The sequence below is a fragment of the Triturus cristatus genome, chromosome 8 (genome assembly GCF_964204655.1).
Source record: "Triturus cristatus chromosome 8, aTriCri1.1, whole genome shotgun sequence".
NCBI classification, from domain to species: domain Eukaryota; kingdom Metazoa; phylum Chordata; class Amphibia; order Caudata; family Salamandridae; genus Triturus; species Triturus cristatus.
Genome location: NC_140591.1, coordinates 203483132 through 203506456, shown reverse-complemented (window position 1 = coordinate 203506456; position 23325 = coordinate 203483132). Strand labels below are relative to the sequence as shown.

The following is a 23325-nucleotide window of genomic DNA, read 5'->3' as shown; positions in this document are numbered from 1 at the left end:
AGGTTTGAAGTTTCTTTATCCAGTCTGGCGTTTGGGTGTATTCTTCTCTTCTACAGGTGAGAAATCTGCCGGTATTCATGGGGGGAAAAACTTCCAACTTTTTCCAGTGGACTGTGAACAGAAGAAATGTCATAAAGAGACCTGCAGAGCCGTACAAGGCTTTCAGCTAACTGAAAACCATTAACTTTACGCCTGTCAGTCCCAGTTAATCTATCGCACTGCTAAGCACTGCATCTCATAACACGATAACCACACCTCTGTGGTAATCACGCACGTCACAAACGCTTAACACACAGGATCAGGACAGAGAATACACATCCAACCACACACCCTACGTGGTGTAGCATGATACCCATGTGGGCAAGCACTTCAGCGCCCCACATTGGGTAGTAAGCGCTATATAGATGCTGCAGTACATTCAGAATTTCTTGCAATACTCGTTAAAGGAAATATGTAACACAATAGGTCACTATTTTAGGATGAATCCCCAACTAAAGTAAATGGTAACTTAAGTCTTTTTCTGCTGATTTTTTAATTTTCCCTTAATTGTATTGTTGCAAAGAGTAATACAAATTTAAATGCAGACATATTCAGTTACTGGAGAAAGTGTACTCTGTCTGATTTCCTTGTTTGATAATTGATTGATTTCCAACCAATGTTTACCATTATGAAGTTACTTTTGAAGACAAAAAACGTGAGAACTTTGAACGTGGGAATTTGGAGCTGGAGAAGAGGAGGCAGGCTCTCCTGGAGCAGCAGAGGAAAGAGCAGGAGCGGCTGGCGCAGCTGGACCGCGCGGAGCAGGAGCGGAAGGAGCGCGAGCGGCAGGAGCAAGAGCGCAAGAAACAGCAGGAGATTGAGAAGCAGCTGGAGAAACAGCGCGAGTTCGAGCGGCAGCGCGAGGAAGAACGACGGAAAGAGATAGAGCGGCGCGAGGTAAGTGTGGAGAAGGCCTCCGTAGTCTGCGTTTTATTGGAGCGTTTAGAACCATTTTTAAAAAACATGTTAAATTGTAAAATGTTTGCGTTTTAAGTATAAATGGTTCATTTATGAGGACCAATGTAAATGTAAATGTGCAGATATTTATATAGCGCAAATCACCAACCGGTCTCTAAGCGCTTGCTTAGGGAACCCGTCCTGGTATTCCCCTGTGAGATAACCCTGCAGGGCATCCACAAGGTGAAAGCCAGGCATCCCGCCGCGAGGGGCCATTGTGGAGATTAAGCAAGCTATTGCCCAGAGTCGCAGAGTGTGAACCCATGAATCGAATATGCACTGGAGCGAGAATTATCGAGTCCATGGACAATTTATGGACTCAAGACCCAGTCGAGCTGGGAATTGAACCCTGGTCCCGGGCTGACCTCTGCTTCCAGGTCTGCCTACTCTAACCAGTGAGCCACACTTCTCCACACAATTGGTGCTTTTGAAGTTCTCTGGATCGTTCAGTACTTTTCCATAATACAGAGCACATAGGTAATGCATTGCATCCTGGGTGCTCTGCCCGGAACCAGCCGTAGGACTTCAAGCCATGAGCCTGTCAAACAAAGAACAAGTAATGGTATACTTGCCTAAAGTCCCAATTCCCACTTGCTTCACCTTTACTTTGTATTGAATCGCACTATGACTTAGCAACATTGCTTTTGCCATCCTTTGTTTTTGCTTTAGAGAATCCCATTCCGTCCACTGCTCTGTGTCACACAACATTGATTGACCTGTGTTTCATTGTGAGTTTTAAAAGTAACTTGATGGGAACATAACATTTCACAGTCTCACCAGGCGCGCAACACCCATTGGACTCAAAGGGCTTCAGCCCCCCCGCCCGTCGTGTGTGGCAGCCCGGGATGAGACACCTTCCTGGGCAAAAAAGCAGCCGCACCCGAGCACTTCACAGGTCTTTAAAAGACCATTTGCATGTTAATGAGGCCTTGCTGTTGTTTCACCCCTTCTAAGAGCCCCTGCAGCTCCACTCTGCCTATTGCTTAAAGTTCACCCCCCCCCCGAAATTTTTGCTCAGCCCCCCCCCCCCCCCCCCCCGAAATTTGGCTCTAGTTGCGCCTCTGAGTCTCACCATAAAGGATCAAGGACCCTTGAAGAGAGGAGAAAGGGCATTGTGATGAAGCCATTGGTTCACTCTGATAAACCCCATGTTCCTCGAGGGTCATGTGTCATTTGCGCACATGGACGCACCTTAGTAACCCCCCCCCCCCCCCCCCCCCCCCTCTCCCTCCACTGCCAGCAGCACAGTACCCTTGCAGTGGTAAGCAAAAATTACTCTATTCACACCATGCAGCTAAAATTATTGCTGTTCCGTTGTAAACTAACAAACAATATCTTTGCTGGCTTATTTATCTTGCCATTCAGAGTTTACATATAGAGGAGTGTCCTCACCTGTCCCTGTAGGGTATTATTAAAAGCCATTAAGGGTAAGGTTAGATCGACCATCACTGTGCAATATATATTATTTCACTAATAACTGATGGTACGTTTTGACCTATTGCATTGCAACACAAGATACACCTTTGTGATGGCTAGATTTTTCTGCATGCATGATACCTTGTTTGCATAATGACTCCACTACTGAGGCTCATTAATGCATCATTCACATGAAATGTGAAGTATTCATGCCAAGTCTTTCTTTTGTCTCAACAATTATCAAATTACACTTCACTATGTGAATAATAGTTCATCTGTCTTTGCCATCTTTTCCCCATATAAGCATTAATCTATACCCACAAAAATAATTCAAGCAAGTAGGCCTGTATATTTATTTTATGTTTACTATTGTACCCCCAAGATCCTGACCAAATTGGACACAACCTTAAGAAATACAATTACGATACATTTACAAAAGTCCTGACTAAAGCCCTGGACCCGTAGTGGCCTATCCATGAGGGCTGAAACATGTTGACTAAACACTAGGGTGTAAGTACACTGAATCCTCTGCAAGCACCCAACAAACCTGATTTTAACCATACCAAAGCACCCAATTTAAGGGATACTGGGATGACCTTTATGTATTTTTTTTGTATCTTTAGCAGACTTCATCAAGATAAATATACAAAGTGCTCCATGAAAACTGTTGAGCCCATCCTGGTTTATATGGACCAGGATGAGACCCGATGATGAATCATGACACCAGTAGGATGTGTGGGTGTCAAATAACGCAGTGTCGTTGGTTCTGGAAATTAGTTTATCCAGATGATGGTTGACTGGATATGGTTCTAGGATACCCTTATGTGACCAGTGTATAAATAAGGAGACAGTATGGTGTACCCCAGTAAAACTCTCCCCTTCCCAGAACAATTGAAAGTTTGTGAAATTTGTGATTTAGAGGATTAGCTCACCACATGTCTCTGGTAAGACCGCAAAATATGTTAATGCATGTGCTGAATAAATCTGCACCCACCCTGCAGACCTTCGGTTTGAATCTTAGGCTGACTAACCTTACCATTCATCATTCAGAACAAAACCAAGTAAGACTGAATTGGCTAATAGTAACACAAGTTGTTTATAGTGCCTCAAGGACACGGATTCTTGGAGCCATATGTACAAATCATTTTTGTGTTCAGAAATGGCCTGATTCACAGAATCCAGCTGTTTGCAACTGCAACAATGCTTTTTAAAATGCACACGTGATTCAGTAACATGTTACGGAGTTGTAATTTCTCTTAGCAATTCAGTATTTGGAAGGGGCTTGCTTGTCCCGTCAAAATGCCGAATCACAGTTGTATGTATTAATGTTTTCCGACTAAATTCCAATCGTAAAACATAAATATGACACCTTGAAGGAGATAGTAACCCATTCGCAAATGAGAAGGGATCTCAAAGGGACCCCCACCTATTTGAGAATGTAAAAAAAAAAAGTATATTATTTTAAGAGCAGGCAGCGGTCCCAAAGACCAATGGAGATAAATGCGCGCTCTTGGAGCATTTGTTATTATATTATCAACATTACAGTGGTGTCTGAAAATCCAGAATGTGTGTATTTGGCAATGGCCATCCAGAATTGTTTTTATTCAAATTTTTGAGGATTGATGCCACTTTTATGCATAATTGAAGTGCACCTCCAGCTGATTTTACCCACAGGTTACATGGTTCAGAGAGAGTTAGGGCTGGTATTGGGAAGAACTACAGTACAGTGGGTGGTGGAAAGTTTTCACTGAGCACATATCCAGAATTACAGTTAGTGCTACAACTGTATCCTGACTACTCGTACAGCTCCAGGGCTATTATTCCTCTGTAATTATCACCCAGGGTTTTGTAGGGCCTAATGACTTCCTGGCTCCAGTTTGATTTCCAGGAGGGAAGATTATATCCATGTTAATCTAAAGCAAATTGAAGCTAACAGGCTCAAGATGCTAAATGATTGAAAGGGGCAGTGGAAGTGTGTGCTCTGTTTAGGTTTTATGTTACTTATTTAAGACTCTGTGATAAAATGATTATAAGAACTAAATTAAGCAGTAAATTGATAAAGCGGAGTTCATGGAAAGTATCAGCGCTTGGGTCTGGTATTTCAGGAGGACTGTAATAAAGTATGCTGCTTCGTGTCTTGGATGTTATTTGCTTTTCTTGCCATGATGATGAGTAGCTGTTTACTTTTCAAATTTTAATTGCAACTATTTATACAACTGGTTGATACTGTACAGAGTTCTTCTGCAAAATCATTGTTAACACTTTTACAGATGCGTTCAGTTTGGATGCATAGGAACGCTTTTTGGTGTCCAGTAATAAATGCGCTGCACCTAACTACTCTCCGGAGGAATGGGACAAGAGGAGCCCTTATTATGCACTGAAAGGTGTTGAGACAGGTAGTTGGTTAGACCTCTTAACTTTTTTGGGGTGGAAGAATATGCCTGGAGAGCAGGTGATCTTTTTTCTGCGGACATAGGCCTTCTATGGATGCAGAGGGGGTCAGAACAGTTATTGTCCTGTGTGCGTGTGTGTGGTGAAATACTAAAGGGTAGCAGGTCACCCTTGCCCTGTGTGTGTTCGTGCACCAGTGAGGAAGTAGAGGGCAAAAAGACGCCAGCCCTATTTTGTCTTTATGCTTCCCCCATGTTTCTACTACTTTCCCCCCAAACTACAGGTAAATATGGACATTTTACGGCTGAGCTGATAAGCATTCTGGGATGGTGAACTGAGGGAGTGAGGCAAACCATTATGCATTATCCCATTGTTGGCACCGCCATCTACAACCACACCTTTTCCACCTCTCTGGTCCAAGTGCCAAAGACGCAGCAGGGGCTTTATTCTCCGTATCTGAATAATTTGCAGTTCAATCTTGAGTACTAATTGAATGGTGGAGCGAAGTCTTGAAGCCATTAGACTGATGACCGAGATATGCTGGTGGGATTGTCAGGAAAAATGTAATCAATCCAACTGTAGTTTTTATAAAGATTATATTAAGTGCGTTTGTTTCTGAATAGTCCCATGCAACTGTAGAATGTAATTAGAAAAGAAAATGTAAACCATTTGCCTGCTTTAATTTAAAGCAAAATGTGCCTGCATTGCAAGAGCCTTCACATTGGATTCAGAGGACGCTCAAAGTCTTCGGAAACAAAAGTTAAGTGGCCCTAAACAACCAAGACCCCAAACTAAAAATTCCTTATAACCAAAGAGGATGTTTACTTATCTGCAGAACATCACATACATTTAATGAGATTGTAGGTTTTTATTATTAAAGGCTTACATTATCTTTAATTTCTTTATCTATAAATTCTTAGTTGTGAAATGTTTACATGTTCCTCTGTTTGGCAAATGCACATTTTTAAGAACACTAATGCTTTTGAATAGGTTGGTCATATTCCTGATAAAGCTGGACTTCTGGGTTGCACTAATTTGAGACGTGTGCACAGCTTATGGATTGATTTATATTTGTTTTTTGTCCAGCTTTTTGTAAATTCATTTATTGTGCTTTGCTTACGTTGCATGTTGTAACATTTTAGCAACACATACGTTTAAATACGTCATGCCGCAGACACATCTAAGAAGTAAAAGGTTCTCTTAAAAGGTGTCTTATAATTATTATAGTGCCCATTAAAGAAGAGTATTGCTCTGTGATGTCCAGATCTTTTCCATGATGGTTATTGCTGCTTTGCTTGTCAAATCATGTAAAAATAATTAGGGATTGAAATAGAAGTTTTAGCTATTAACAGTGATTATGCAAACCCATACAATTAGACTCATCCAAAAGAGTTCAGTATGAGACCGGTTTCAAAAGATTCAGGTTTTGCTAGAAGAGAATGAGTTTCAACGATAGGCACTGTATATGCAATTGTGTATCCCTCTGTTCGAGGCATATGAGTTGTAGATCATATGCTACGCATAGATCGCCATCTAGTGTTGGGTCCGGATGTTTGCACTTTGTTTTTCTTTGAAGAAGTCTTTCCAGTCACGAGGTAGGTGGTGACTTTTCGGTGATAGTGTGCATGGGCATCGACCTCATTGTTGAATTGTTTTTTTCCGCCATCGGGTTCGGATGTTACTCGCTGCGCTCCGGTTCAACACAGTTTCTTCGGTTTCCCTCAGCACGCAAGACACTTAACCTCAACGGTATTGTTTCCGATTGCGTATGCTATTCTTCGCTTGTCAGATTTTCTGGTTAAAACTCACTTTCGATCAGGAAAGTTCATGGTGAGTCGTCTGGCCTACTCACTTCGGTTCGACTAGCGGTCGATGGAAAAAACTCCCTTTAAATTCTGCCCTCGGTGCCACGCAAAATACCTGCACACCGACTCAACACCGAGTGTGTAACCTGTGCTTATCCCCTGAGCACAGAGAACAGGATTGCGACGCGTGCAAGGCGTTCCGCTCCAAGAAGACACTGCGTGACTGTCAGGCTTGATGTCGCGACATGCAAAGTCAACGCACAGCCTCCATTCTGGACCTCTTCGGATCAGATGAAGAAGCTGAGGACGCTATTGGGGCCAAAAAAGAGCAGGAACTGATCTCCGTTTCCGAGTACCGCTCCGATCAGGATGATGACATCCCATAGGGGCAATGCTTTGTGAGTACAGAAACTCCCTTGCCCTGACATCCACCTCAACCCAAAAAGAAGGCTCAGGACCAACCCGCGCCCTCAGGCCCTGGTCGGCCCTGAGATCACGCTCCCGACGCCCGGCCTTCGGGCTTGGCACCGAAGCTTACCAAAAAGCTTTCCCGCTCCGAAAAGCCCCAATCCAAAATTGGAACCAAGCCGAAACCTTCGATATTGAAATCTAAGCCCGGCTCCGAACCTCATCCATCGGCACCGAAACATACTTCGGATCCGAAAACACCAGCCCCTAAACCATCGGGAGTGAAACCTTTGGTGCCGAAAACACTGCAAGCACTGAAGTCACCAAAATAACTGTTTCGAGGATCAGCTCGATAAACCGGACCCGAAACATACATCCAAAAACTGGCCATATCATCACTGTGACGCTGAAGAGGAATATCACATTCCTGTGAAGAAGAGAACTGTCGGAACTAACCCTTCCTCTCCTCCTCTTCCTATCTCATCTCCACCTTCTCCACATTCTATACCTGTGCCTACTTCACCTCCGCATTCACAACAACCTGACAACCAGGATGATGGGGATGATAATGGGGATGCGGATGACGATGGCCAACCAATACCTGTAGACCCATGGGACAACTACAACATTAACTCGCCCACATGCAATGATCCTGACCTATACCCTACCAAACCCTCTCCACAAGACGACAGTGTAGGTTACATTGAATTGGTGGGTAGGGCCGCCAATTACCATTGGGTGCAGCGCCACAAAGATTCCCTTGAAGAGCATTTCCTTTCCAAGACCCTTAGCACTACTCAAAAGTCATCACACACTTTACCAATGCTCAAGGGTATGATCAGATATGTGGATGATATCTTTAGTGATCCTGTCAGGGCACGTATCATTACCCCTAGGGTAGACAAAAAATAATCAGCACCCATCTGACCCAGCGTATATTAGGGGACAATTACCGTTGGACTCGCTAGTAGTGTCTAACGCAAGCAAAAGGGCTAACTCCCAATCAACAGGAGATGCTCCACCCAAGATAAGGAATCTAAGCTTCTTGATGCTTCGGGCAAGAGAATCTCATCTCGGGCAGCAAACATCTGGCGAATATCCAACACACAAGCATTGCTAGCTAGATACGACCATGCACATTGGGACGAGATGGAACAATTGCTCCAATATCTACCCCAAGAACATAAATCTAAAGCTGAAGACCTAATAAGGGAGGGACAACTTATTTCCAACAATCAAATCAAGTGCTCCCTCGATGCTGCAGACACAGCTGCCAGAGCAGTCAATTCCAGTGTCTTTTTAAGAAGGCACGCATGGCTACGTATCTCTGGATTCAAACCTGAGGTTCAAACCTCTATATTAAACACACTTTTTGATAAGGAACACCTTTTCGGCCCAGTGGTAGACTCTTCACCAGAAAAGATGAAGAAAGACACTGAAGTGGCCAAATCCATGGGGGCGCTTCAGTCACCACAAGGTTGTGGTTCCTTTTGGCGCTCTTTCTATTGAGCGGGGTCCAAGAATTCTTCCTCAGAAAATGACTCGACCTACAAGGGTAATAACCAACCCTCAAGCGCTAAGAACTATTTCTGAGGGGGTTACAGAGGAAATCACGGTAAGGGAAGAGGTAGGGGTTCAAACACACGCGCCTCTCCCTCCAATACAAAACAGTGACTTACCCCTCCTTCCCCCTCGACCACCTAACACCTGTCGGGGGAACACTGTCAAATTTCTTACCAGCGTGGCAGTCAATAACACACAAGTGGGTTCTGAAAATAATCTGTTCTGGTTACTGCCTGGAGTTCATCAACACTCCTCCAAACATTCCCCAAAAGTCACACAATCGGTCACCGAATCATCTACACCTCCTCAAACAAGAGGTGCAGTCTCTGATTTTAAAAGGTGCTATAGAGCCCGTACCACTACAACACCAAGGGTTGTGCGTGTACTCCTTTTACTTCCTAATACCAAAAAGGACGGGTCTCTCAGAGAACTCAATTTCTACATACAATCATACCATTTTCACATGGTAACACTTCAACAGGTACTACCTCTTTTGCAAAAGGACGAATTTCTGTCTACTCAAGACTTAAAGGACGCTTACATTCATATTCTAATCCAACCGCTCATTGCAAATTTCTCAGGTTTCTGTTAGTGGGCCAACATTACCAGTTCAAGGTACTCCCATTTGGAGTCACCACTGCCCGCAGAGTTTTCACAAAATGTCTAGCGGTAGTAGCTGCTCATCTCAGGAGACACAGCATCCATGTCTCCCCATACCTAGACGACTGGCTCATCAGAGCCAGCACGTACCAACAGTGTCTCAAATACACTTCCTTAACCATCCACTTACTGCATCGACTAGGGTTCACAGTCAATGTGCCAAAATCACATCTTCAGCCAGCCAATATTCAGAACTATCTAGGAGCCACTTTAAATACTCAAAAGACTCTAGTGTTTCCCAACGCAGCCAGAATTCGCAACATTCAGGTTATGGTTCTCCAGTTTCATCCCAATCAATCTCTTCTAGCTCAATTTTACATGCAACTGCTGGGGATGATGGCATCTTGCATCATGATCGTCCCGAATGCCAGGCTGCACATGCGTCCGCTTCAGGAATGCTTAGCCTGTGAGTGGAACCATTCTCAGTCTAGTGTTGGTAAGCGGCCGTACTCCTCGCTGTCTGCAGTGATGGAACACACAAAATCTGTCAAAAGAGCGGCCCTTCATCGACCCGGTTCCACAGACAGTACCAAGAGCGGACGCGTCTTTAACTGGCTGGGGTGCTCATCTACAGTAACGCACAATACAAGGACTGTGGAGTCGCCAATAAAAGTTGCTCCACATCAACCATTTAGAGCTCATGACCATATTTCTAGCCCTCAAAGCCTTTCAAACCCATCTGGCTGGCAAAGCTGTCCTGGTCCGTACAGACATGACAAAAACAGGGGGGGAACACACTCCCTCCATCTGTCCCACCTAGCCCAGGACATCTGGATATGGGCCATTCATCACAAAATCGATCTACTAGCAGAACACCTCCCTGGAGAAGACAATCCAATCTGCTAATTCGTCAGATGCAGCAAGTCCATGAATGTGAACTACACCCTCAAGTTCTCCTCCCGTTCTTTCAAATGTAGGGCTTTCAAGAAATAGACCTGTTAGCCACGCACCTAAATGCAAAATGCCCAAACTTCGCGTCCAGGTATCCACACCCATTGTCCAAAGGAAATGCACTATGGATCAGCTGGTCATGGATATTTGCTTACGCCTTTCCGCCTCTCCCACTCATTCCATTAGTGGTTCGGAAACTCAAACAAGCGTCCCTGACACTAATCCTGGTTACTCCTACATGGGCACGTCGACCATTGTTCACAACACTATTGGAACTCTCGGTAGTTCCTCATCAAAGACTACGTCTTACACCCAATCTCCTCACACAGAGCCATGGAGACATAAGACACCCAGACCCCAGTCAACTCAATCTGGCGATCTGGCACCTTAAGTCCTAGACTTTGGCTATCTTAATCTACCGCCAGACTGTATGGATATTATCAAGAAAGCTAGACGTCCTACCACAAGAGCCTGCTATGCAGCAAAGTGGAAGCTGTTTGTGATTTACTGTTATAACAACCACATTAACCCACTTGATGCTTCTGTTCAAAACATTATATGCCATTTGTTACATCTACAACGTTTCAATTTAACATACACTTCCATACGCTTACACCTGACTGCAATAGCTGCATACCTACAGAATAGGCAACATCTATCTCTCTTTAGAGTGCCTGTTATCAAAGCCTTTTTGGAGGGACTCGAGTCATTCCCCCAAGACGTCCACCTGCTCCAGTATGGAATCTCAACATTGTCCTCACCAGACTAATGGGTCCACCCTTTGAGCCATTGCACAAATGTGAATTGCAATTTCTCACATGGAAAACTGTTTTCCTTGTGGCAATCACATCACTCAGAAGAGTGGGTGAATTTCAGGCATGAACTATAGAAGAACCTTTTTTACAAATGCACCAAAACAAAGTGGTTCTTCGGACTAATCCTAATTTCTTCCTAAAGACATTTCTGCTCTTCACATCAATCTGTTGTTACCTATGTTCTTCCCTCAATCAGATTCAGTAGCAGAACGTGCCCTATACACAGATGTAAAGAGAGCATTGGTGTACTACATAGAAAGGACGAAACCTTTTTGTAACACAAATCAGCTGTTTGTCGCTTTTGCTCCCCCAAACAAAGGCAATCCCATATCAAAATCAGGAGTTGCAAGGTGGACAGTCAAGTGCATTCAAATATGCTGTGCAAAAGCAAAATGGACACTTACAGTTCTGCCTAAAGCACACTCTACACGCAAACTGGGGGCTTTTATGGCATTCTTAGGAAATATACCCATAGACCTATGCAAAGCTGCAACATGGTCTACACCTCACACATTCACAAAACACTATTGTGTAGATATGTTAGCAAGACAACAAGTTAGAGTGGGCCAGGCAGTTTTACATACACTATTTCAGACCACGGCAACAGATGCAGGTTAGCCACCTCTTTGGGACATAACTTCTATATAGTCTATGCATAGCATATGATCTACAGCCCATATGCCTCGAACGGAAAATGCTTCTTACCCAGTATGCATCTGTTCTTGGCATATAGAGTTGTAGAGTCATATGCGCCCACCTGTCTCCCCGGGTACCTATACCTGTTGCAGTAATATTTTATTTAGATACATGCATTCACTGACATCTCCTTTTACTACTCCTACTATCTCCCTTTTTACCCTCTGCGGTAAAACAATCTAACAGTGGAGTTGCTGCTCATGTGCACTATCACCGAAAGGAGGGGTCTCCTACCTCGTGACTGGAAAGACTTCTTCGAAGAAAAACAAAGTGCAAACATCCAGACCCAACACTAGATGGCGCTCTATGCATAGCATATGACAATACAGCTCTATATGCCCACAACAGATGCATACTGGGTAAGTAGCATTTTCCTCTTGATGCATATATTTTGGAAAACCCAAATGTAACAATGCTTTTTAAACTAAAGACAAATATGTACAGGTCTTTGGCAAAGAGTTTCGTTAACGAGAATTGCAGAAGTCTCTTGCTGAAGTTGGGAAAGGCAAAAAACTCAAAGCATTTACAAAAAAATTGAGCTTGCAGCATTTGGGGGTTTAGAACTATTAATCACCATGCAATCTCTGGTCACAAACTGAGAGAAAACACTGCACTACCATCGGGGCAGATATTAGCAAATGTTCTGTTTCTTTAATTCACTAGTTAATATTCTATGTAGCTACGACTGTTGCTGCAAGGTTCTCTCCTAGTGCCCTCTTAAGAATTAAACATGTTTTCCCTGCAGATGTAGAATAGAGTTAAGTGGTCCACAAACGTTCTCATTGCACTTTCTCTTTTGTGTATGTAGAAAAGGTCGTGTGCATCGCTCACGTGCCTTCAATACCCCAAATGGGGGAAAAAACATAATTTCACATTAGCTCACTTGAAAAGGCATTATTATTATCATCAACTTATAGTGCACTCGGCTATCCGTAGGGGTTTCTCTGTGCATGGCAGGCAGAGAGGGTGCAGAGAACTAAGTAAGCAGGTTAGAAGAGCCATGGCTTTAGGCCCTTCCGAAAAGCAGGAAGGGACGTGTAGTTCCTCAGTGAAACTGGAAGGGAGTTGCAAAGTTGCGGGCCTAGATAGGTGAAAGAGCGGCCCTTCATACGGGACAGGCGGAACCTCGGTTCAATGAACCGGCTCTGTTGCGAGGATCTCAAAGGACGAGGTGGATGGTATGGATTAACTAAATCCAAAATGTAATTAGGACCATCTCCGACTTTTGCCTTAAATATATAGCATAAAGCTTTAAGCTTAATGCGATTTGAAATAGTAAGTCAGTGCGGCTCACAAAGAAGATTAGAGACTGAGGCAAATTTGGGTAACTGATAAAGAAGCCTAGTGGCAGAATTCTGCACTATCTGTAGTCGATGGATAGTAGATTTTTCGGCTCCCAGGTACAGCACATTGCTGTAATCCAGTCTAGTGATAATAAGAGCTTGGATCACGTCCTTTGTGCAGAAATGGGGATCAGCCAGATGATCTTTTTAAGCCATTTAAGTACTGCAAAGTAGGTGACACCACCTTAGCCACTTGTGACCTCATGGATAACGATTCATCCACAATCAAGCCCACGTTCTTAACCTTTTCCGAAGGTGTGAGTGGAGCACCTAAACAGACAGGCCAATGATGTGGCATTCAGAGCACAATTATAATATGCGTGCAATGACCTGATATAGTGTCATGCTCCAAAGGCCCACATGATCAGACAAAGTCCAGTCTGGGGCTTGGCTTGTATCCACTGTTGCTAGCATTTTGAAATCTTGAAGGTGAAGCAAGAGAATGACTATTGACCTTTGCCGTGGGAACACGCTGACTAAGCCTATTCTTGTGCTTCCTATTCTTGTGCTTCCTTTAGCCTGCACCAACACCCTTTGTCTTTCTTACAATGCCAGAATTTCGTGCATCTCTCTTAAAACTCAGAACAGCAGAGCTAATTATTGCTTCTTAATACTGTCACGTCCTTCCTTTTTACCATTGAGCAGCTATTGCTGTTTCCGGGCGAGCAAGAGAAACATGAACTGGCTGCAAGGAATGGCGGAGCGAGGTAGGGAAAGGAGGAGGAGGGGAGTGCTGTTCACTCTACTTCTGTCACTGAGTGCGGATGCCTTTGCATAATCCTCTTTTTGTATTCTTCAGCATCAGAACAATTGTTCTTTGCTATTAAAAAATTCAGCAAAAATTATATTTTCATTGGTGTGTTTAGGGTGACCACTTTGAGGATTTAGTAGTGAATTGGATAAAAGTTTTATTTTTTAATCAAAGGATACAGTATTTTAGAATTATTCACATTTATAGGTATGTACTGAAACTCAACACTTAAAGGACTAACCATACATGTGATTTTTTTTTTCTTTTTATTCCAGTGATTATTTACTAGACTAATATACGGTTTGATTTTCAGTACGACTCCATAAAAGAAATCGATCATCAACGTAGTAGACCCAGCTCTAAATGTCTCTCTTGCACTTTGTGCAGATCCTGTCCCCATGCAAAATCCTATTTGAATTACCCCTTTACTATACGGCCATATAGCTGAGCAAATGAAAAGGCCCTAGCTGTGCCTCAGCATTCTAAAGCAGGTTAACCATAAGTTGTTCTGGTGCAAGATACATTTCTCCATTTCAAATCAGCATACACATATGTTCAAGTAAAAGGCTGATGTGTCTCATAAAACTCTTTTCAGGGTTTCCATTCCAGCCTCGCGTGTATTGGATATGTAAAATGAACAATTATCCATTGTAACCAGTAAACCAGGGAGACCTCTTAGTCCTATCACCAGAATCTTTGGCATATGATGTCAAGCCCATCATTTTTTAGGTCAAGTACTTATTGAGGTATATGAATGTATTTTCCTTAAGACTTGCAATGAGCCATCCTGTGGCATAGTAATGGATTTGTGTACTGTAGGAGAGAAGTATACGGTGAGTGTTGTTGGAGATCTCTTCAATAGAAGTCTCCTCCTCCTCTGCAATAACACCTCTCTCAATCAGGAAAGAAAATAATCTAAGGTCTTGACAAGACTAGGGCAACCATTGTTCCGTTTCACATGATAATTCCTGTCATTAGTCAATAGATTTTTCCATTTCACATAACAGTTCCTGTCATTACGTCCGTAGAATCCTTCTAAATATTCAGTTTTTACCTTTGAAGATGACCATGTTCGCATCTGTATTGTATTGTTTAATTACAATAAAAACGTAATTGCCTAAGCCTGTCAATGCTTCTATTCCATCTGGGTCAAAATTAATTTGATATTTCTTATTTTGTTTAATTCTTTCATCTCTAAATTCACTTGTGTGCCTTCCTCATTGATTTCTTAAAGCAAGTGATACACTGCATCCTCTACTTGCATGAAGGTTAATTTCAATTTGAGAAAACTGTCTGGACTTTTTAGCCACCGTGCCCTACTGTAGCCGTTAGACACTGAAGTCAGTGTTCCCTCTCACCCCTCTGCACCAACTCCAATTCAGACGTGTGTACGTTTTTGGTCGCACCACTATCATTCGTGTTATTTCATTCAATATATTTATTTCCGAAAATGTACATAGTTTCAATGTGCCTGTAAATTGCAATAAATCTAAATAGGTAATTGGTCATAGTTTGCAGTCTGCTCAGCAAGGTTGAGGATCACTGACGCCAAGCTCGAAGATTAGTGCGAAGTAGGAGGAAAGCAAAGATGCCAGACCTTAAATCCACTTTTACCGGGTATAGGAGCAAAAAGTCCTTTTTGCCTAGCTCTTATAAAGTGGCAGCAGAAAAGAAATACCTGGTCTGTGGAGTTTGTCAATTTTTCAGCTGTTGTCGTACCTGAAAACCCATTCAGTGGTTGCCCAAGTAGTTAGCCAAATTCAGTCTTCTGTGTGTAAGCCATGCTCGTTTTCAAGTTCTGGTTATAAAATTGCTCTAAACTAAAGAATATTGGAGAGGTTATTGAACAGGGTGACCGCCATCAATTTATTTCCTGTGTCTGTGTTTTAAGGTTGCATGTCTTGAACAAATCCGTAAATCGCCTCTAGACTTACAAGGTTGAGTAACTTAATTTAGTAGTGTAACAAGACCTCCACTTAAACATGTCCTTATTTTCTTATAGTTGAAGTGAAATATTTCTATTAGGTAGAGGTTATTTAAATTTGTCATAATTATTGTTTTAAGAGTGTGTTAATCGTTAACTGAACTAAAGCATACACCGCAGTCATGTCTGCTTGAACCGAAATTCGGGTTTGAATTCCCAATGGGACAATATCGACTTTTAATCCTCCCAAGCTTCACAGAAAGAACTGTTGAATTGCTTAACAGCAAGCATCTATTATCTGGAACTAGTGCCCATCAGAGTGAACAGGCATAATTCAAATACTTACATTATTTTATGTTGACTGTTTTTCATCATGTGATGCATCAGTGCCAAGGCAGTGTCATTCAGGTGTAGTGGGGATGCAACTGATTTTGCCCCAACTCTTTTGCCTTTCCAACTCGAAGACGGACAAGACTGCCTGAGCCACTTTGTTTTTCAGAGGTGATCGGGATCTGTGACTGACTATCCCAGCACTGCTAATCTTTAAGTCACTAATCTAACATCTGACCCACGCTTATAAGCCTTTCTGAAGCCGATCTGTCCTGTGAGTGACCCTTACCGAGTTCTGTTGGCATGTGCACCCTAAGATAATTTGTCTTTCAAGGTGATACTGTCAGGTGACTGCATTATTGCTAAATTGACCATTGCCATCTGTGACACTTTCAGCCTGGGCGGTAGTTTCAGCGAGTAGTGCCCTGCCTCTTAAAATACCTACAATTTTACTTGTGAAGATTTGTTTGTTTGCTCTTAGGCCAACATTGGCTGCTGATATTGCTCTTGACGTGGCCAATAAGCAGATGTGTAACCAGTGGCGGCTGGTGACATTTGAAAGTGGTGAGGCGTAAAATGATTGTCGTAGTGAATTGTGGCGAGCGAGGGAGCGAGTCCGAACAACCTACAGAGGGTTGGGGGGGGGGGGGGGGGGGGGGAATTTTATAAAAAGAGTGGACAAATGGTGCATTTTCAAGTAATTTTGAGAAAGCAGGAAGGTTACTAAAGCAATTGTGAAAGTGCAGTTACTACATTAATAAAGAGATGTCTTAGAGCAACAAAGGTAGCTGCTTATTCAGTATAACCAAGGTCATGCCGCCCTCTGCTCCGAGCTTACGTGCTCGTGTTTCTAAAACTAAAATGATGTAAAATATGTGTGTGACGTGCAAAAAAACCTAAACGTGTGTGTCACCATATTTCTTTCACATCCTCCAGGTTTATCTTTCAAACCCAAGACCATTGCACACTGCTCACTCACTGTCAACAAATTACGATGCAAAATGGTTTCGTATTGGAATACACATTAGCTCACGTTGCAGGAGCTCATTTGTACAGCGATTAAACATTTTGTTTCTTGCCCTCAGTGTACAGTTTCGCACCAGCTTCTCTCTTCTCTCTGGAAAGTTCCTTTTTATGTGTCTCTCTCCCTTTCCCCGCTCTTTGAGTGTGGTTTAGCGTTTTTCTGCTGCTCTTCGGTCACTCTCACGAATGTCCCTCCTTCCTGTCAGTGTTACTATCTTGACAGGATCTGCTCAGTGGTGGGCATGCTTGAGCCTTGATTCTCCCGTATCTCTTCATTTCTCGTTCTCACTCTGTTGCTCTTTCTGTTATTTTCGACCCCTCCCTCCCCCCACGTGCCTGCTTTCCGTCTCTTGCTCTGTTTTACCTCTTGTCATTGGACTCTTTCTCCCGACTGTCTCAGCTGCTTGGTGTGTTTGGCTATTGTGAGGGCTTGGAGACCTGTGGTGGTCAGGTGACTGGCGTTTTTACTCTACACAGCAATGCGAAGTCCTTCCTATCGCCTCATTGAAGTTGTTTTTTAATACTAAACTGCTATGACCAGCGCACCTTAAAACACATTATTTTAAACAATTTCCGAAAAAGTCCTTTTAGTGGAATTCCATCAAATGTCCTACGATGGTGATATTTAGGTACTCTCGGGATCCCTGTGAGATATGGGTTGTTATACCACTGCATTCCGTGCAATAAAACGACACTAGCCTGTAATATGCACATCCTCGCCTTATTACGAAAGAATACCGTCACGTCACACACTGCAGCAGTATCGGTTTATTATATTATTTTTATTATTTCCACCGAGGAAATCAGTGAAAATGAAAAGGCACCGCTTCATTCGATAGAGCGGCTCCGGGAACCCCCTCGCTCGCAGCCTTGATTTTCCTAAACGCATATTATTTTAAGTATTCTGCCAGGCTCCTGTTAATTGAATGATTTCCCCACGTCGGCCTCCATGACAAATGAAGGACAAAAGGCAGCATTTTCGTTCCAATACTCCTAACCCCACTGGAAGCGTGACAAAAACACCCCCTCTGAGCAGGAAGCAGTGAAAGACCAACCTGATGTTCGGGGCGCTTTTAGTGAATATCTTGGGGTGAAATCTTACACCTCCTGTTGGACAGAGGTCTAGTGGTTACCGCAGAAATTGTAGTATCAGGAAACCAAATTTCTGAACTCATATTCCAGATTTGATCAAATTGCGTAATCATGAGCCTGTAATTTACCGTCATTGGAAGTGCCTTTGAAATGGGAATTTTGGGCGAAAGTGGAGTTACTACACATTTCTGCTGGAAATTCACCAATTTCGGACAGTGAGGCTTGCACAAAGAGCATTATTCTGAACCACTAACAAATATGAGGCTGAACATTTGCAAGCAAAATGCCTACTGGAAACCAGCAGCCATGTTTGCTTTTTTTTGGCCACAGATTTAGAGTCCAGATTTAGATCTGGAGGCAGGATAAAGCCTAGCAGGCGAGGACTGCGAACCGAGTGCAGATTCTGAACACTTTTACACTCAGCTATGCACAACAAAACTGTCGGGACATGTCTGAGACTCAGTAGCGGCGGCCGGCATGCTCGACGGAGGGGGGGTCGCGGCCCGCGGGTGGGCAATAAAACACAATTAATTTAAAATAAAAGAAAACGTACCTGAGTGCCGCCCGCCGGGATACCGCACTGCCTCCGCTCGGCCTGTAATGTGGTGTGTCCGCGTGTTCCTTCCTGCTGCAGGAAGCAGGCAGCTTCCCTTCACTACGGAGCAAGGGAAGCCAATCAGACGCTGGTAGGCGCAGCAGACTAGCGCCCCAGCCGGGACGTTTTCTCTGCATAGAGAAAGATGGATAGTGGGCGGTCCTGCTCGAGGGCCGGGGGGAGTGGCTTACCCACTGTTGTGGGTACTGACTGTTTGGTCGGCTCAGGGCTGACCAAAGAGTCAGTACCCTCAACAGTGGGTGAGCCACTCCCCCCGGCCCTCGAGCAGGACCACCCACCCCCTCCGCCCCCAACCAGGCACAGAGGCACTTCTGCTTTCTCGCAATGCGAGAAGGCAGAAACATAAATGGTAGTTTATACCGTTTATGTTTCTGCCTTCTCGCACTGCGAGAAAGCAGTGGGGCAACGCCCCCACGCCCCAATGGGGGAGCCACCACTGCATGGAAGCCTATTTCAGTTGTCACATGTTTACTATTTCAGCACAACTGCATTACACAGAATATTTCAGTTGCTATGTGCAGCAGGATTTGTGCACTAGTTACAGACTGTACCCCTGTGCCCGCCACAGTCATTGTGCTAATGAATCGTTTGACTGTAATTACAGCACATACAGGATATTTGGAGTTTGGTTGCATTTCACTCCCAAACCAAATTAAACTCAACTGAACAGTACACCAATGCACCTGCAATTGCTTATTTTGAGACTTTCTAAACTAAACTAGACAAGAATCAGACCGACGGAGAAGTTAAAGTATCACTGGAGCTTTTACTGGACAAATAAGTACTCAACTTTTAAAAGTTTTACTAAGTCTATCTGCACTCAAATTTGCTGTTTACTCTTCTTGTGTTCCGTTGTCACTTCCTGCCTTTGGCTGAAAGCCGACCAATCAGCGCGAGAGCACTACCAATCAGTGCTCAGCCCGGGTGGTGCCTGTTGAGCCCTTGTGGCATTTAACGAACGCCGCTGCAAGGACTCGCGGCAAGACTGAGCTGGGGTATCGCTTGGGGAATTGCTGGGGGATCGATTTTTTAACTGTTTTTTTAAAGTTTTAATGATTGCACCCACAATTTCTGCTAAAACTGCACCTTTTAAAAGTTTTACTAAGCCTACCTGCACTCAAATTTGCTCTTTACTCTTCTTGTGTTCTGTTGTCATTTCCTGCCTCTGGTAGTGCTCTCACGCTGATTGGCCGGCTCTCAGCCAATCAGTGCTCAGCCTGGGTGGAGCCTGTTGAGCCCCCGTGGCATTTAATGAACGCTGCTACGAGGACGCGCCGCTGGCGCGCCGAAGGCATGCCATCTGTGCCCGTCCACGCCTGGACGTTGCCAAGTGCCAGGGACTCCACCTCTCCTTAGGCACAAAGATTAGCCTACTCCCGTGAAGCACTATTTGCCTTACATGGAGTGGGTGCCTGTGGGACTCACAGCTGGGCCCCAGATGACTGCCCGACCCGCTGTGGGCAATGTACCATTAGGTTGAACGCTCCTGGGCACCCCTTACCCTCCGGTCCTAGGACTCTGACACACACTATCCTGAGTATGAATGAATGAATGAATGAATGAATACTTTCTTATATAGCGCATGGCTACCCTAGAGCATCCCAGCGCTGTAAGACCCACAGGATATTAGAGGACATTGTTGAACAAGAATGTCTTTAGTTGCCTCCTGAAAGCGATGTGATTTGCTTCAAGCCTGATGTTATCGGGAGTTTATTCCAACCTTTCGCCGCTTGGACAGAAAGTAGCTGGCCGCCCATCCGGGCAATCCCTTTCCAAACACCACGCTTAGGTATTCAACCTCCTTCAGGATCGATCACCTGAGGTCCTCTTTCTAACAAACTTGGCTTTCCGAAGCCTCTGTGGCTATGCCGGCACTCACCCTCACCACAAGATATGCTATATGCAGTCTAAATAGAACAGGAGGGAGAGGGGGTGGTATTGCGATCGTCTATAAATCAGTCCACTCATGTAGCTTTATTCCCCAAGACCTACCGGACTGTGAGAGTGCGCGTTTGGACTACTGCAACGCACTTCTCTTGGGCTCTAATAAGTCTGTGTTGAACCGACTGCAGCGGGTCCAGAATGTTGCAGCACGCGCCATCTTTGCCCTCCCCAAGTACAGCCATGTCTCCAACCTCCTCCACCGCCTGCATAGGCTGCCCTTTGAACACAGAGTGTTTTTTAAGGTGCTGTGTACCATGCACAAGATTCTGACAGGTATCGGCCCAGATATTCTGAGCACCCTGTGCGCCCTCTACTTCCCACCGCGACCGCTGCGCTGTTCTTGGCAAACCTAATCTTCGCACGAATGCCAAGCATATGAAGGACCAAATCTGGCGGTCGCTCCTTAAGGCGACTGGCCCCTGCCTTATGGAACTCTCTTCCTCTACACATCCGCAGCAACTCTGACCACCAGGTCTTCAGATGGCTTGTGAAGACCTGGCTTTTCTCCCAACTTTAACTCCTCGCCTGCTCCCCACTCCATCCTGCTTTAGCGCTGGGATGCCTTATTGCCGAGGCAGCCATGCGCTCTACAAGTATTTTAATTTAATCAACACGTACACTTTCTACTCTCTTGGCAGTGGGCGCATTGTCTTATTGGAGAATATGGGGTGTTAAAAGTCAAAGAGAAAATTCCCCTTTTGGTAAAACAGAGCTTCTAGCCACACATTCACAACTATACCCAATCTCTCACCAGGATAAGACACCAAAGATAATCCCCAGTCCAATTTTCATATGAAAAATTCAATGTATTTTATTAAAAATATATAGCCATATGGCTTCACATAGTCAAGAATTCATATAACACAAAATTAAAACAGTTAAAAACTTCCCAAAAATATAAAATATAATAAATGTACACCTAAAACAGTACACACACAATAGTACAATACAGTGGGAGACACAGTTAGAAAAATTATTATTTTCTTATCTACAGGAGTAGGGAAACATATGATCAAGATCAGCTATTTTCCTAGTTGATTATCTCAACATTCAGTAGTTCGGAAAACAGATGTCAATACAATCTATAATCTCCCTTCTATGTTTGCGTCGACGCGTTTCGGTGGAAATCAAGGAATAAACGACCACCTTCTTCAGGACAAATATTCTATTCTCCCATGCAGTCAATGTACAATCTAAATCGAATAAGAATATACATATTAAAAACATTTACAACACTATTTTTTGTAAAAAATTCTTTTCTGTTCACAAGTGTAAAGTCCAATTAAAACCACACCCTATTCCATCATTGAACTATACACCAAAATCTTTAAGGCACAGTTGATTCCTCACATAGAACAAAACACATGCATAAAAATGCTTTTAATAACAAGGTGTTGTTCTGCTGGTGATTTCCCATAAACTCATCCATTCACACTACAACCAGATCCAATAATATCTTACAATCCTACTGCTTTTATAATGTCACATCCATCCTCATATCATCAATTTTTGTACCTTATGTATGAGACGTATTCGAGTGATGGATACTCAAGGGATCTTTGCTTCCTCGTATCACCTCATCAGTGTCACTCAGTGGAGTCACACACAGATTGACCCATCAGTCTAAAGAAATTAAGACACTTAAGTTTTAGCTGGAATCTTAGATCTCTAGCATTTGAACATTCTAAAGCACCTGAAATTACCTGTCATCCTGTGTACTTATGGTCACTAGGTTCAGGTATTGGTGATAAAATAATCTAAAAAAAGAACAAAGTTCATAATACATATTGTTCTACTATTAGATTGGCTCCTTTAAATTCGGTCTTAAAAAACTCGGAATTAATCATGCATTGGATTTACCTTTAATAGTTCAATGAATTAGTAATTTATTGTTCTTTTTACAGAAACGTAGTATTAGGGAGACTCTTTTCTTCCCTCAAATATTTCAGCACGATCATCAGATTCCTGAGTGCTGGAAATACATGAATATTAGATCCCGTGAATCTTTAATAATCTTCAATGTGCGAGACAATGCTACGAGCAGTCACTCCATTAGTCCTGCTCCCTTACAAGAATACTATCCCAAATGAACCCCTTCATTAAAATCGCCTATGTGCAAAGCTAAAGGACCCAACTATATCCTATTTGTTCAGTGAGCAATATTCTTCCTCAAGGGCTGATAAAGCCCTAGATGATAACTATCAGTCCTGCCCAATTCCATAATCAAATGAACTTCTAATTACACTCTACAAAGTGTCTACCCACCAAACGCAACAATAGCAGACCTACAGTCTTCGTTTTGCTCACCTTTAAAACGCGCGTATACGTCATGTACAGTCTCCGGGTCCCAACGTCTCGACGAATAACTCCGAACTGACTTGCCTTATATACTACGTGTCAACGAGTCCAACTCGGTTAACTACGGCCAACTGTTTTATCATTTCAATCACGTAAACAGACCGCTTCCGGTGTGGCGGCCATATTAAACTGTCCTGGCCATAGCCACAGGCAGGAGATAGAAAATGACCCACGTTAATCTCCTGACTCAGAAGGAGCCCAGCCTACTCTAAGGGTAAAACGGGAACTGTGGCGGCCATCTTAGAGTGCCAGTACGATCGCCTGAACACGGTATCATTCCCGAGTAAATAACCGTACCATTAT

At 43.5% G+C, this 23325-nt stretch overlaps 1 protein-coding gene across 6 annotated transcripts in view; it reads left to right on the top strand.

Moving 5' to 3' along the window:
• ITSN1 (intersectin 1) overlaps window positions 1–23325 on the top strand; it is a 1732490-nt gene that overhangs the window by 624045 nt on the left and 1085120 nt on the right. For 4 of the 6 annotated variants that reach the window (XM_085621357.1, XM_085621360.1, XM_085621358.1 and 1 more), the window contains one exon: window positions 674–936. In XM_085621357.1, coding sequence (XP_085477483.1) covers window positions 674–936 — 263 coding nt within the window. The remainder of the gene's footprint in view (window positions 1–673; window positions 937–23325) is intronic. The other 2 variants (XM_085621359.1, XM_085621356.1) reach the window with 1 other exon arrangement.